At 32.1% G+C, this 16950-nt stretch overlaps 1 protein-coding gene across 1 annotated transcript; it reads left to right on the plus strand.

Moving 5' to 3' along the window:
- Nucleotides 1-11597: 11597 nt before the first annotated feature.
- On the plus strand, nucleotides 11598-16611 carry LOC134709476 (isoaspartyl peptidase/L-asparaginase-like). The gene is made up of 7 exons (XM_063569634.1): nucleotides 11598-11746; nucleotides 12614-12824; nucleotides 13295-13437; nucleotides 13931-14091; nucleotides 14355-14482; nucleotides 15589-15699; nucleotides 16273-16611. The coding sequence occupies exons 2-7, from the start codon at nucleotides 12632-12634 to the stop codon at nucleotides 16476-16478; spliced, it is 942 nt and encodes a 313-aa protein (XP_063425704.1). The 5' UTR covers nucleotides 11598-11746; nucleotides 12614-12631; the 3' UTR covers nucleotides 16479-16611.
- The last annotated feature ends 339 nt before the right edge of the window (nucleotides 16612-16950 follow it).

Genomic DNA, 16950 nt, shown 5'->3' on the forward strand with positions numbered 1-16950 from the left:
TTTTTCTAGACATTTTCTACAAATATTTGTTACGAAGTGCAAATTAAGACAACAAACAACATTTTCTACTTTAAAACATCACAAGAGTTTATTTACCAGAAAAACACATTTTAATATTTTCAGGTACCATGTACATTAACAGGAATTTCTATTACAATTACAATAGTTCATTCTGAGATGGGAATTAAATTTAAAGGGGAGACCAGCACAATATTTGATCATTCAACTCATTGTAAAATATTTAAATCATAAATTTTAACCATGTCTGATTATTTTTCCAGTTTTATATGAATTTTACAAAGTATGTTGCTGTTATACCACTGGTTCATGAAATTAAAAAATCATTTTTATTTTTAAAGTAAGTTCTAGGTTGATTGAATTGTAAAATAAATATGTATAATAATTTCTTTTTAGGTACTTTCTGTTACATGTTTTAATGATGTGGGAATAAGACTTGGTAGTCTAATACAGCTAATATATAGGTAGGTATCAGTATGTTTATCCTTTTTTTTTTTTTAAATGTGTAATTATAAGTTTATTTCCAAATAAATAAAGACTCTAGGCGTCCCAAGTCAGGAGCTTGTAATTCAGTGGTTGTCGTTTGTTTATGTGCTACATATTTGTTTTTCGTTCATTTTTTTAAAAATAAGGCTGTTAGTTTAAATTGTTTTACATTGTCATATCAGGGCCTTTTATAGCAGACTATGCGGTATGGGCTTTCTTCATTGTTGAAGGCTGTACAGTGACCTATAGTTGTTAATGTTTGTGTCATTTTGGTCTTTTGTGGTCGTGGATAGTTGTTTCATTGGCAATCATACCACATCTTCTTTTTTATATTTGAGGTTTATAAGAGTTGTCAAAAGTATACTCTTTTGTTTATCAGGTCCATTATGAGTAAAGGACAAGGGTTACCTTGGCAAAATAAGTTAACTTTTTGAACCTATCCCAATAAAGATCTGAATTGATTACATGAAATGTGTTGTTTTTGGATGGATAATAATATAAGATGGAAAATGTGGTATGATTTCTAATGAGACAACTCTTCGCAGGAGACCAAATGTCACTTAAATGTTCTACAGGTCACTTTACTTGATCCATCTGTTCTCAAAATCTGTTACACATATATGACCATTTTTTTTATGATATAGATACAGTTTACCAAAAGTATTCCTTTATTATTTTTTTAATGACTCAGCATTTTATATTTCAGGTTAGCACCACAGCTTGTCTGTAAGGATTGAGGCTGGGAAGTGCCATTGGAGCTGATTGTAAAGGTAAGAAAGAAAAAAAAGATTAATGAACAATTCAGCTAAGAGCATGTAAATGGCCTAGAATTCTATAAGTACAGATTCAGATCTAATATTTAAATGTTTTTTCTAAGTTCAGTTTTATATATAATCTGTAATGGGGTAGCAATGTAAATAAGGGAAGTCAAACATTAAAATTTCAGGCAGCTTATTACTCTGTCTTTTATTAACTTAAATTGTCCTAGTATTTAAAAATAAGGAGATGTGGTATGATTTCCAACTATACAACTATCAATAAGAGGCCTCATTATGTAGATGTAAGCAACTTAGGGTCACTGTATGACCTTCAACAATGAGCAAAACCTATACAACTGTAAATTTTAGAAATTTTTGCCAGTTTTTATTAATGCAAATAATGCAACTGGTAGAATATTACAATAACAAGACCTCACACTCATATAGCTGATGCAGATTTTACGGAAATCCAAATAATTAATTTTCCATATTTGTCAATTCTTTAAAAATCAAAGGAATAAATGCATGCAACAATTTCTGAATTTATAAAACCAGTATATTAAACCATAATAGGCCTTGAAAATTGTGAAACAATTCAAACAAGAAAACCATCACCTTGATTTATAAACATGTCAGAGAACTAAACATTGATTAATTTCGTCTTTTTTTTGCTAATAAAGTGATGGAAATGCAAAATTATATAAAGGTAGTTTCATGGTATACCACCATCTTGGATTGTACTATTGCAGTACACTATCAGCCTAGTTATTTGCCCAAATCTTCAAAGGAGTAGGTCCGGTAAGAGCCCTTTTTGGCCTCAAAATATAGCAGTTTTACAAAATTGTTAAAATGTGAACTTTTAGTTATTTATTGAACAGTAGAGTGCTTCTGCTTCATAAATATGGGCTATTTTTGACTATACAATGAACATATATCGGGTACTGGCACCTTAAAGTCATGCTAAATTACTGAATTCTTCAAAATTCTGGCATTTTAGTTAAATTTTAGACGGTTTTCGTGTAAAACGAAAGTGGCCGCATTCGTGTTCATCCTTAATATTGAAATGGAAGTTGTATTTTATGATAATACATAACATATATAAAGGTTGAGGATGAACACGGATGCGGCCACTTTCATTTTTGACAAAAAAACATCCGAAAAGTGACATTTTTCGGCATATTTGATTGATTTTTCATATTTGAGCTTGAATCGGATCGTTTTTAATGACTGAATCAGTTCAAATCTTTCACATAAACTAATTGATTCAAATGAAATAGACACTTAAGTGTTTGAAAAGTGGTCAAAATCTTTTGTTAGATGTACCTGAAATTGGAGGCCAAAATCGGTCCTTACCGGACCTACTCCTTTGTAGACAGATATACAGTTTTATTGGTTAGACTGTTTATTTATATGAAGTAAACTTGCTGATTTATTGCATTTTCCAAAATATTTAAACAATTACCAAACATTGGTGCTTGAGAATTTTTTTTTTTAACTTAGCAATTTAAGTGGAGATAACCCTTTTAGTAAAAATATTTAATGGCCTGATAAGGAATTTTGTAATTTTTACTAGTAGCAAGAAAACAAGTTTGGTGGCACCATTTTTTATTTTTATTTTTTTAAAGCATATTATAAACCTATCTTTTCACAATTTATTTCACAAAATCTATCTCATAGATTTGTTTTTATGCACAAAAATGTGTTTTTTCATGATCATTTTAAGCAAATATAGGCAATTTTTAACGACTCTCATAGCTTGAAAAATAGCAAGGTGACCCATCCTTTGTATAATATTTTTGAAAAGAGCATAGGAAAATCAATCTCGGGAAACATATACCAGTGATCTACTTTAAAACTTTGGCAGCAACATAAAAGGATCATGTGATATAACTATGATCAGTAAAGAATGTAATTCAGAAAATGTATTTTTTTACCAAAAAAAATTGTGTACAGATTCTCCATTTTCAACAAAATTGGGAGATGTTGATTAACTTTTTATGTGGAGATTTGAAGTTTTCAATTTGAAATTGTGGCTACATTTTGGTATCTCTACTGGTGTACATTATTGCCTTCAAATGCTACTGCACACCAAACTGGATTTTGATATATTGTTTCATAGTTTCACAATTTTACATGTTAATCTACATAATATACTTTTATAAGGGTCTCTTTCTAGTCGAAACACTTCCAATATGTTGAGAATGGAGAATCTTAAAAAAAAAGAAGAAAAAAAATGTATTTTATTGAAATGTGTTTTTTTTCTTCATTTCCTGAATTGTATAGATGCATATTTTTCTATGTATATAACTTTTTGTTGATTTAGCTGAGGTTTTATCATAAAAGAATAAAGATAATTTCATCATAAGCATATTAAAGGAACATTTTGGGGGGATAGATTAATTGATAGAATTTGTTGTTAAACACCATCTTCAGTGTGATTTGTTATATCTTGTAGACCTAATTTTTTTTATTGAAGAAGTCAGAGTAACTTATATTCACTTTTGTATACATTTTCTTTAAATATCAGATGTATACTAGCTAAAACTTACTATTATTTAGAGTTTTGTAAATAAACAAAAATTAAAACATTTAAAAAATATAAGCTTAAAGAACCTGCAAAATAAGATTTTTCTTCGTTTAATTTGTAATGATATGTTAAGGATGTTTGCTTGTCATGTTTTCTAATTTTTGTCAGTTTTTCAAAATCCTTGGTTCTTATCCATTTGATTGACTTAAAATACTTAGCCCATGGACGCCCATTTTTCTTTTTATAAATCTTTCACACGTATAATTATAAGTCATTTGTAAAAGTCTTATAAAATCTTATTTATTGTTTTAATAACAGTTTTTGAGCACTTTAAATCGTCAATGATAAAGCTATGAAAAGTCAAGAGAGAACATTTTCCCGCCAAAATTCCAATGGCTAATATCTTGAAAACAAGCACATTGACCCCTATTTTTTTTTTCCTTTTTTGATTCCTCAATTAATCCCCTTCCAATATATACTAGCGTTATGGAAAGCTACTTATTTTGAAACTGAGCACTGGCAGCGACCTTCCTTAAAGAGAAAAATGTCTGTATTTGTTTATCTTCATCTTCCATCTAAAACTCCAATACGATTGAATCAGAAAAGGGGATCCTTGGATCATTTATGTAAGGTTGGGTTTTGATTATGAAAAGAATTAAATGTTTTATAAGAACAAGACTTTAGGGATTGCTAGTGTTTAAATAAGATTTATATATTTATAAGAATATTTTGGTTTCTATGTCACCTTCATTAGGATTAAAACTACAGTAGAGTACTAAACCTTGAGTGATAGATTGCATTTCACAATGTCACCATCAGGATAAATTATGAAAAAGGAGTGAAGGTAGATTTGAAAGATTACTGGATCAAGAATGTTTAATAAAATATGTTTTTTTCACTTTGGACGACATTTGACTTGCAATTATGTACCATTTACAACACTGGATGTAGTACACACTTGCAGTCCCGTACAATTTCAACACTGGAAGAAGTACGTTTGTCTGAGCGAAGCCAATTGGAAGTATGTACCTCTTAGTGAAGCTAATTGGGAGCACATACCCTCTGTCTTGTTGCGAAGCTGATTGGAAGCAGTACATATATACCTCTGTTTGCTAAAGCTAATTAGAAGCAGTACCCCTGGCAGAGCGGTCCCAATTAGAGGCATGTAACTCTGAGGGAAGCCAATTGGAAGCATGTACCTCTGCAAAATTTGATTAAACACTATTCAACACATTTTATTTAACATTCTTTTTAAAGTTTACTTTCATACCTTCTTTCATTTTTTTATTTATTATTATTCCTCCTATTGACATTGTGAAGTGCATATTATCACTATATTCTTATTCCGATAGATGTTCTTTAGAAATTAAACATGCCAATATAGTTTAAATACTCCAATAATCCCTGAAGTATTGTTATAAGGGCTTTTATAATAGAATGATCATAAATGAATCTTTTATAGGCCATTCAATTAGACAAAAATCAATATGCATTTTGCTAATTATTTATTTTCCTGGTAATTTCACTTAATGTAACCTTAAATGTAAAAGACAATAAGTTCTTTTTTTAGCTATCCGTTCCGAAGGAACTGAGAGCTTCAGCTATCACTTGGCATTTCATTTTTGTTATTGTCTGTCCAGTGTAAACTATTTCAAGCTTCTTCTCCTCTGAAATTACAGAACCAATTTCAGCCAAATTTAAGCTAAATGATCCTGAGGGTATCTAGAACAAAGTGTGTGTTTTATTTTGGTAAAAATTAAAATTAAACATAGGGGTTAAAAGCATTATGATTCAAACATTAAAACATTGGAACCCCCCTTTTTTTGGACGATCAATGCATTTGAATGGGGACATGTAATTGGAACCCCCCCTCCTTCAACATGAGTAATGAAATGGGGAAAATCCATTCTTCAATAAGAGAACCTTTTAAATGTGAAAAAACAGTACACAAATGATGAGCAAACATATGATACACTTTCACACTATAGCACATTCTAGACTATCTCCCATCCTAGGTTCCCTTAACCCTCTTGCTGCCGGAGGGACACATATGTCCTCACCGGCAGTGCCGGAGGGACACATATGTCCATGGTTAAATTTGTGCAAACTTCTTATCAATGCTGTATGTCTTTGAAATAAAAAAGATTGAATATTAAACAGTGTTATGTTTTCTCCAATGGGTCCGAAATGTGACGGTCATTATTTCGTGACGTCATATATCGAATGACGTCGTTGTTTGGCATGTTACGTCACAGACGTCGAGCTGTCGTATTTACCGGCGTATGAAATGCAACCTTAAAAAACGTTTAAATAAAATTAAAAAAACATGCTTCTTAATTTGAAAAAATAACTTTGCTAAGAATTGGGTGGGAGTAAAGAAACCTTATATTTTAAAAAAAGTGGGATGAAATGCAAACTATTTTTCTTGGTGAAATGATAATTTTTGCAAAGTTCAAGATATTTAGTTTAGTTTAATTACGCAATATAAGTTAAGTAATTTTTGTAATAGAAATTAATCATGTATTTTTTTAAATTTTATATTGTAGTTTTTTCATAGTTCACCTTTGTATAAGAATTGTTGTTTTAAATGTCTTTTGTATATAAAGCAGACACAAACTGAGGATTCTATTTTTTATAAAATTTATTATTATTCTTATAAGTTTGGTGGGCAATGAAAAGCCTTAAATTTATATATTAGGCCTGAACAAAAAGTCACTACTTCAGTCACCAAGATAAAAAAAAAATCAGACTTGTCTCAAAGCAGACATGATTTTCTAAAACAACCAGTTTCCAGGAAATTTGAAAGAATCCTCAGTAATGTCAGTTATTTAGTATTATTGTAATATTTTTCCATTGATACCAAACCCATGATGCAAATCCTTTTCCTCCTTTTAATTGTAAAGATAACTAATGTAAAAAAAAAAATGGCCAAAAGCATATCACTAGTAACAATTTGTTTGATATTTATTTACTGACACCTTATTAAGCAGATTGTGTTTGGTTTCATTTAGATATATTTTGTATCATGATGTGATATCATAATAAATAATTGGTAAATAAAATTTATTAGGAAGACAATCTTATTTTAATTGTATCGGGACTAGAAGTGAAGGGGGAAGAGGTTTCTGTTGTGGAGGGTATGAGATGAATGATTTATATTTTCATCACTTGCTGTCTATGAAACAAAATGGTGTAAAATTTAAGAAAATCTTTATGTAACTTCTTACCTGGTTTGAAAAGAACCAGGGATAAATGATGCTTTAAGCTTTACCTTACATAACTGTGTGTTGGACTTGTTGATTACCTGCTTTGGTATGGGCTTTGCTTATTGTTAAAAGCTGTAAGTTGACTTATAGTTATTAATTTCTGTGTCATTTTCAATTTGGTTGTCTCATTGGCAATCATACCACATCTTCTTTTTTTTTATATTAGCTGCCAATACTTTTTTTTTTAATATATTATGAATTCAAAAATGGTATATATACCGGTATATCAAAACTGTATCTAAAGAGATGTATAACTCCAAATCTGTTTGTATGTGTAATATTTGGTATACAGATTCATTGCAAGGTACTCATGTCCTTCACACAAGAATTACTTAAACACCTCAGTGGTCTTGTGTAAGCATGTTGGCCTCCAGGTGTAACGTGGCCTGTTCAAATCATTACTTAAAAATTAGTATTTTGCTGCTACTCTGCCTGGGGACTGTTACCTTGTGATACAGCACTTAAAAAACCTGACTCAGCAAGTTGGTCTAGCACAAAGCAGGGATATTACAGTACTCATGTACTTATCCTCAGTGAATATACATTTGATTTTCAACTGAACTTTTATCAGCCATCCATCATGAGGGATCACCTAGCAGTGACATCATGCCATTGTTTTGTTTTGGGATTAGATATTAATTTCTCTAAATCTATAAGTTATTCATCAACTTTATTCAATGGATAGCATGATTATAGATGTGTATGTCTGTCTAACAAGGTTCATCTGACCTTGACCTAATTTTCCTGGATATTTTGGTCCATATCTAGTTAGTGATTTATGAATGTTTCTAAGTAACTCCATTGTATACTAGTATCCAAAAATAGGTCAACTATATCTGGCATACAGAATGATTGTAAGGTACACAAGTTTGAAGTACATCTGACCTTGACCTTATTTTCTGGGTTTTTTTTGTCACCATTTACTTTTCATGATACCAGTTTCAACTTATGTGAGTTTAGGATGATTGTAAGGTGTACATTTCCATCTGACTAGGTTTATCTGAAACTATTTTTTTATATGAACGCCAAAAAAATTTTGGGATCGTATAATGGTATGATATCGTCGTCGGAAGACACATTAGTTTCTGAACAATAACTTTAGTTTAAGTGAATGGATCTCTATGAAATATATGAGAAGGTACAAAAGGAAGGTTGGGATTGATGTTCCCAATTGTTTAGAAATTAGGGGCCCAAAACAAGCATTTGTTTGCAAGGTTGGGATTTATTTTACGGGTTATGAAGTCAACAGGTTATGAATTAATGGCCAAAACAAGCATATTTCTATTTTCAAGACAATAACTTGTGTGTAAGTGTTTTGATCTCTCTGACATTGTACCACAATGTTCCATATCACAAAAGGAAGGCTTCACCAAAATTACCCAAAACATGTAGGAATTAGGGGGCAAAACTAGCATTTTCTAGTTTCCAGACAATAACTTGTGTTTAAGTTTATGGATCACCCTGAAATTGTACTACAAGGTTCCATGCTACAAAGGAAAAGCTGGGATTGATTTTAAGGTGTACATGTCTAATAGGCAGGTTTCTTCCAACCTTTTATTTTTTTGTGGTTCATTGGGCAATGTTTAGTTCATGGTCGTGTTGTCAATTTGTCAGTTACTATAAGCAACATGACTATAATATTTGGTGTAATCAATGATTGTTAAATGTGCTTGTTTATATGAACTTGACCACATTTTCATGGTTTAAGGTTTAGCTGATACTATATATGAACAATAGGTCAACTTTATTAGGTGTATGTTATTATTATTAAGTGTATACATTATCTAACTGACAAGGTTCCTATGACCTTGACCTCATTCAGTTCGTGAATCATGTTTTTGGTTGTTTGTTGTATTTCTCTGGTATAATAATCAGTAAGGCATCTATATTTGGTGTATGGAATGATTCTAAGATGTACATGTCTGTCTGACAAGGTTCAGTTGACCTTGTCCTCATTTTCATGGATTATGTTATATGCATGTAACACTTGTCGTAAAACCTTCATTTGACAGGTTTTCAACTGTAGATGTAAGAACACCAAATTCTCCCAATTCAATTTAGAACACAAAACATAAAACTAGCCCTCCTTACAAAAAAATAATTTCTCTGAAGTCATTATTTACTCAAACCGTCAAGAGCGTATCGGTTTCTTAAACTAACAAACGAATTTGCAAATATGAAACTATTGGCGAAACAGAAACACAATATTTGCATTAAATAATGAGGATTGTTGCACTCCATAGTACCGTGACTTATTTTTGTTTCTTCAGAAAACCAGGGGTTATTGTTTAGTAATAGCCTAAGTTGACTTCCCAATGGTATTGTTTCACTGCAAAACGTTAAACAGTGGTAAAAAATCGACAAACAGAAAGGGGATACATGTACAACTCTGTAAATATTTTATAGTGTGTTTTTCTATGTTGTGATGTTATACTATTGTTTCAGAAAAGGGAGAAGGTTTGGTACCATTAAAACGTTTAATCCCGCTGCAAATGTTTTACACCTGTCCTGAGTCAGGAATCTGATGTACAGTTGTTGTCGTTTGTTTATGTAGTTCATACGTGTTTCTCGTTTCTCGTTTTTATATATAGATTAGACCGTTGGGTTTCAAGTTTGAACGATTTTACATTACTAATTTTTGGGGTCCTTTATAGCTTGCTGTTCAATGTGAGCCAAGGCTCTGTGTTGAAGGCCGTAGCTTGACCTATAATGGTTTACTTTTATAAATTGTTATTTGGATGGAGAGTTGTCTCATTGGCACTCACACCACATCTTCCTGTATCTACTTACAACTCCGAACATAAAAAAAAATGTTAATTGCATATAGGGGTTTTGAATTGGTGGTCTGACACCTAAGTTCAAGTTATGATCAATAACACGCGGCAATTGATAAATTGCAGCAAGTGCACCCTTGTTTCCAATTTTTGAAGAAAACAATTTCAAACACTATAGTAAATAGAAACAAATTTTAAAGGGAAAAAAATCTACAAGAAAGGCAACATGATTAAGAAATACAAGAAAAAGTAATAACGGATTGCAACAATGGTGAAAATAAATAATAAAATGACTGTGGAATAGAAATATGGTCGCTCCAGTTTGATTATCATCCGACCGGCAATATAACCACGTCTAGAGTGGGGCGTCTGTTTGGCTGTATAGATGTGCAAGCGAAGTACAAATCCACTTTTTGTGGACGTTAAATATGATGTCTCTTGTGAAGCGGTTGCCACGCTCCTAAGCACGTTGTAGCAACTTTATAAAATCCATATGTGTTTTGTTGCATAGCAAACAAAAATCGTATCCAAAATAGCCTCATTTTCCAATGGCAGTCCAAATTTCCCCGAACCTTTTTTTATTCGAGTGTCACTGATCAGTCTAATGTATATAGACGAAACGCTTGTCTGTCTTATAACTTTTAGTCCTGATACCCATGATAATGAGTTTATTTACAACCCAGTGAAGCAACTGCTGAATGATGTTTAATTCCCGATGGTTTCACCAATCGAGTAGTCAGCAAGTCTGTGATATAAACATGAATTGTCATTGATACGGTCATAACCAGAAGTTAACTGTTAACAAAACCTTGAACTTTTCGAAACTCTTATGATTTTCTACTCCAGGAATAGATTAGGGAGCTACCATTTGATTTTTATGGGGGGGGGGGGGGGGGGGGGGCTAGGATGAAATTTGAAAAAAATAGGCAGGACAGGAGTTTTGAGTAAAAAAAAAAGGCAGGATGAGACACTTGCAAAAAAAATTAGGCAGGACGACGATTTAGGTAAAAAAAAAAGTCAGATTAAACTAAAAAAAAAGGCAGGACCGAACAGAGTGAAAAATAAAAAGGCAGGACAGAGATTACAGCTAAAAAAAAAAGCAGGACAAAATTTTTCATCCTAGCCCCCCCATAAAAATCAAATGGTAGCTCCCTTACTTAAGCTGGATTTGGCATGACATATCGGAATTTGGGGTCTTCTATGGTCTACAATTTCCTTCTTTATTTTGTCTCTTTTAACTATTTTGATTCGAGTGTCACTTATAATTCTTATGTAGACTAAACGCGCGCCTGACGTGCCAAATTTTAGTCCTGGTCATCATGATGTGTTTGTTTTCATCCTGAATGTCTCTATTACATGATTACCTATTGTATATATAATCATATATTGTTAATCTGTTCTCGTCTTGAACAATGAACTATTTGCCACTGGACGTTAATTAACCAACAATTAATACTCAACACGACACCCACTATAGTATTCATGTAATATTGGCCGCTGGACATTATCGATGACCAACCAATTTTTTCCTTTTGTATAGAAACCAATATTTTGGGATTAATATGTATCGCCATTACATTTAAATTTGAAATTTTCTTACACCTGAGGTTATATTATGTTATGGTATGATATAGGCGATATTTCAAGTCCGTTTATTTAGTCTCCTAGTCTCTGTATCAAAACATAATTTGTTTACACATTTGTTTTGAACTTTTGCAATGGTTTATTAACTTTTCGTATATTTGTGTCAACACTACTAGTACTAGTAGTTAAAGTGACCTGATATATGACACAGATGTAAAATTCATTGGTTTGGATTAACTTGTACCTGCTTATACATTTATTTCTGACAATAGATGATTGGTCACACACTGTCCCAGCTTTCGGACAAATTCTGTTGATAAAAACATTCAAACGGTAAGAATATTACTATTTGTATACATACTTCGTGAGAGACGTGGAAGCTGCCAATGATGCAGTTGCTTTGTAGCTTGTATAAGCTTTGCTGAATGATGATTTTTTTATAAGATTGCATCGCTCTTCATATTGATATATCACATCTTCATAGCATAGATGTAGCGTTTTCAGAATTTAACTGAATTTAGCTCTGCTTGAATTTACAGTAAGGTGTTAGCTTTTTCTACCATCTTGAAAGTTTATCCGTTACTTTTGTTGAAGTATCGTGCCAAAAGTAGATGATGTTAAACAAGACAATATATGCATTATTTGCAAAACAAAAAGTGCGAATCTATCATTTTAAAAAAAAGGCACGATGAAGAAGAAGATTATAGATAGCTGTATCATGTCTAGTGTCAAGTTCATGCACTGATTCATAATTTTTTAACTTACTAGTACATAGCGAAAGCCACGAGTGAAGTTGTTTTATTTGTAGTTTTCAACTAATACAGTTGTAAGTGAATGGGAGGTGTTCATCCATACATACTAGATACCCGTTATCATTATAAATCGTTGGAAGGATGATACTTTTATTTCGTGGTTTCTGTTTTGATTATATCAGTTTAGCGCTTATGCCATACAGTTCAGTTATTTTGGACTTCTTTTAAAGCTAGTATAAAACTAAATTAAAACTGTTTTCTACGTACTATTTGTATTCCTTAAATGGATTATTCAAACCCTATGCCAAAATGTTAACGCGCGAATATTGTAACCATACGAAGAAACGTTTGTTATGACACGAAACAAAATTCTTTCCTAAAAAAACAAAAAAGCAATAAAATCAGAATTGTTTGTCAGACGTATGTGTGTCTGCTTGTTCAATTACAGGGTCACTGGGTCGTCACTATGTCTCAAATTCCTGCAATCGCAATCCACGGTGGAGCATGGGCAATTCCTGACAACCTTGCTGAAGCCAGCGTAGAGGGTGTCAAAGTTGCAGCACAAATAGGATACAAAATATTACAGGAAGGAGGTTCAGCGCTTGATGCTGTAGAGGCTGCAGTAAGAAGTTTAGAGGATGACCCCGCTTTTGACGCAGGTTTGTATAGGCCATCACGCTTAGAGTGACTTAAAGGAACGCCTTGTACATATCTAAACAATGTTTTACTGGTCATTTGAGTGTAGATCATATTTTGCAGCGTGTTTTAATTTATTACTGTATTGAAAAAACAAATCACAATTGGATCATACCTTCTACAGTTTAACCCAATTGCAAAACACTATTTCCCCAATAGTAATAGTTATAAGTTGCTCCCTAATATGCAGAAAACACCTCCCAAGAGTTCAACAGAAAATGAACTCTTTTTTTTTATTGGATTATAAATATGTTACTAGTACACATATTTGTTTAGGGACCCGCTGGAGCCCATCTATTGGTGTGGGATTTTCTCGCTGTGTTGAATACCCATAGGTGGCCTTTGACTTTTTTTTTTATTATCTTTGGTTGGATTGTCGTCTCTTTGACACATCTACCTTTCCCTTCTCAATTTTATTCATGTGTATTGTCAGGCACAGGTTCAGTGTTAAATACAGATGGTGAGGTAGAGATGGATGCAGTACTCATGGATGGTAAAGATTTAAAATGTGGAGCAGTAGCCTGCATACAAAACATAAAAAATCCCATTTCCATAGCCAGGCTTGTATTGGACAAGGTAGTGACACTACTATACACTTTACAATTGTACAATACTTCAAATGATAAAAAAAATCATACCACGAAACACCAATGGGTACATAATAAACTACTCTGTGTTTCTAAAACTTTTCTGATAGCAGATAACAATGTCTAACAAGCATTTGCTATAATTGTCGAATAAACGTTTCACAATTGGAATAGAATGCAGGCAATCTTTTAAGAAATACAGTACATGTTAACTTTACAAATGTTACTGTGAATACATCATGATTGGATGTGATCAGAATAAAGATTTTCAGAAGTTTTAAGATAATTGTGCTACAAGACAGAATAGGTAGGGTTGATGAATGCAGTATTCATATATATAGCTTGTAAATCGAAACCAAAATGGTACATTTATGATTTAATCTGCTTTGTTACAGTGGCTACTGGTTATTTTTTTTTACTACTGAAATCCTTTGACTATTGTTATGCTTTAATAAAACACAATAGGGAAATCTGTTTTTCAGACGGATCATGTATTGTTGGTAGGCAAAGGAGCTAACAAGTTTGCAGAACAAATGGGTGTTGAAAGTGTCGAAACAAAACAACTTGTCACAGAGGAAGCTATCAGAGAATGGGAACAGTATGTCAAATACAAAGTCACAGTGAATACTTTGTTTAAACAAAGGTAACAAAAAGCTTTTTAGAAAGAGAAGAGCAAATTTTCATATCTTAATGTAAATGCATGCTGAAAGGCTTTCAGGATGTACCTCTTATACCTACCGATACATTTGACAAAATATAATAAAGGGATATTCAAATAAAGCAATATATCATTATGATTTTCCAGTAATTACTGTCTTTGTTCCAAGTTTTTAGCTAGAGAACATTTTTCTTATTACCTGAAAGATGCTTCTGTGCTTCATTTAAAGATCTAAACTTATTCTCCAGAGAGCCCATTGGACATGATACAGTAGGTGCAGTAGCTATAGATACGTCAGGCAATGTAGCATTTGGAACATCAACAGGTGGTATTACAGCTAAAATGCCAGGCAGAGTTGGGGATAGTCCTATCATAGGTAAATAAATTAAAAGAATCTAGGTTGAGTTGGGGATAGTCCTATTATAGGTAAATAAATTAAAATGATCCAGGTTGAGTTTGGGGTAGTCCTATTATAGGTAAATAAATTAAAATGATCCAGGTTAAGTTTGGGATAGTGCTATTATAGGTAAATAAATTAAAATGATCCAGGTTGAGTTTGGGATAGTCCTATTATAGGTAAATAAATTAAAAATGATCCAGGTTAAGTTTGGGATAGTCCTATTATAGGTAAATAAATTAAAATGATCCAGGTTGAGTTTGGGATAGTCCTATTGTAGGTAAATAAATTAAAATAATCCAGGTTTAGTTAAAAATAATAAAGGGGTTCTATAGATCCATGTCTTGTCTGTGATTGCTGCTGTCAGTGTAAAAACGTTGTTGACATTTTATCAGTTAAATACTAAAAAATATTTTTTTCTGCAATTTTATTGATGGGAAAACCTAAGTACTTGATGTGAATCCTTGACCTTCAACACAGACATTTTTGCATGTTTCGCTTTTAAAGAATAACAGATAATTCTGGAACATGAGAATAGACTTAATGTACCTTATGAATGCTGTGAATGATAAAAGCATGTCTTCACATCCTCCTATTGTGGTGATTGGCTTAATATTAGATTAAATAATTATTTCATGTTGATATTGACTATCAAACATACATGATAAGTTGGTTGAATTATTGTTCTTTGATCGTCCAGTGGCAAATATTTCATGCATACTCAGGATTTACCAGTTACCCTAAAACTTATCCAAATGTTAAGGGAACTCTTTGTGAATTTTACAAGATTTACCCATGTATGTTATGACTTGCATGTGCTAAATGAAATCCTCTTTGAAGTACAGTGACCAATATTTGAGATCATATTTGAGATCATGATTTCAATACCAAAAACTGTTACAGAATTTAGGACACAAAATCTTTTTTGTGAAGTGTCAAAATTTAATTTTGTTTGAATGAAATCAACAGGTTTGATGCCAATTTCACATTGAAAAATATGAACATTACCAAGCAGCGTGTAAACATGAACCATCAAACCATATTTGTTGATAAATTTCACACATTATAAGGTTATTCTTATACAGGCTCTGGTGGGTATGCTGACAACAATTCCGGAGCAGTATCTACTACAGGTCATGGAGAATCTATACTCAAAGTTTGTTTGGCTAAAAATATCACTACATTATTAGAACAAGGTAAACCTGTAGTCACTAAGTTTTATTAATGTGTTTATATATTATTTGATAACTTCATTTCTAGAGGAAATGCATTGATTATTTTAAATAGCCAAAATTTGCTGTAAAAAATCATAATGGGCTTTGTTGCAGGCCATACAGTGACCTATCGTTGTTAATTTCTGTGTCATTTGGTCTCTTGTGGAGACTTGTTTCATTGGCCTGCAATCATACCACATCTTTTCTTTTTTATATTTGACACATTACTGCCACCTTGCATTTAATACAATAACCAATATGTTGCATACATTCTGCATACTGCAATTATTCTCAGGAAAATAATTGTTTTATTCTCACAAACTTTGTTTACTGTGATCTAGTAAAGACATGGATATGCTGATACATCTCTGGAGTGGATAGCTTATGTAAAGAGCCTACTTAATATAGTTTTTCAAATATTCAAGAATTAATACATCCTGGCCTGTTTTGGACTTGAGCATTCAAAATGAAGGTAAATACAGAAAAGCATTTCAGATGAAACAAATTACCAAAGTATAAAAAGCTAAACATTATTCAATTCCATTCCTATTTTAGGTAAATCTGTGGATGAGGCAGCTGAGGAATCATTATCTACCATGTTTACAAGAGTTCAAGGGTCAGGAGGCGTGGTCGTAGTGGACAAGCATGGAAATGTGGGCAAACATTTTACCACAGAAAGAATGGCATGGTCATGGATAAAAGACAATCAATTAAGTTATGGATTGAATCCATCAGAACATTTCACTGAACTATTAAAATAATCAGAAAATACACAAAAGTGCTTGCCATTTATTATTGTTTATAATGTGTCCATCATTTTGTTCTTCAGCTCCACTTTAGAAATAGCTACTTTTCCTAACCACATAAAAAACTTTTGTCAAACTTATATCTCCTAAACTCACAATTTCTCGTTTCACCATATATTACCATTTTGTTTTTAATCTGAATTATTTTAGGGTTTTCCTAAATAAATGTTATTGACTCGGTAATTACTGTAAATAGAAGTAAGTGCAGGTCGTTTTGCAAAATTTGCTCACAGAATCTGTAGTTTTATGCTAATACTCATATCGTTTTGTTTAATATCTTTTTTTTTTATATAATAAATGGAATGTCTACATTCCAAAATTTTGATATGTATTACTAAATTATCAGAAATTAATTTGACGTTTTTATTAATGCAGAAAATGCAACAGGATGCGAAATCATAACTTGCAGTTTATTTTTTCAAAATAT

This window comes from Mytilus trossulus, chromosome 3 (assembly GCF_036588685.1).
Source record: "Mytilus trossulus isolate FHL-02 chromosome 3, PNRI_Mtr1.1.1.hap1, whole genome shotgun sequence".
NCBI lineage: Eukaryota > Metazoa > Mollusca > Bivalvia > Mytilida > Mytilidae > Mytilus > Mytilus trossulus.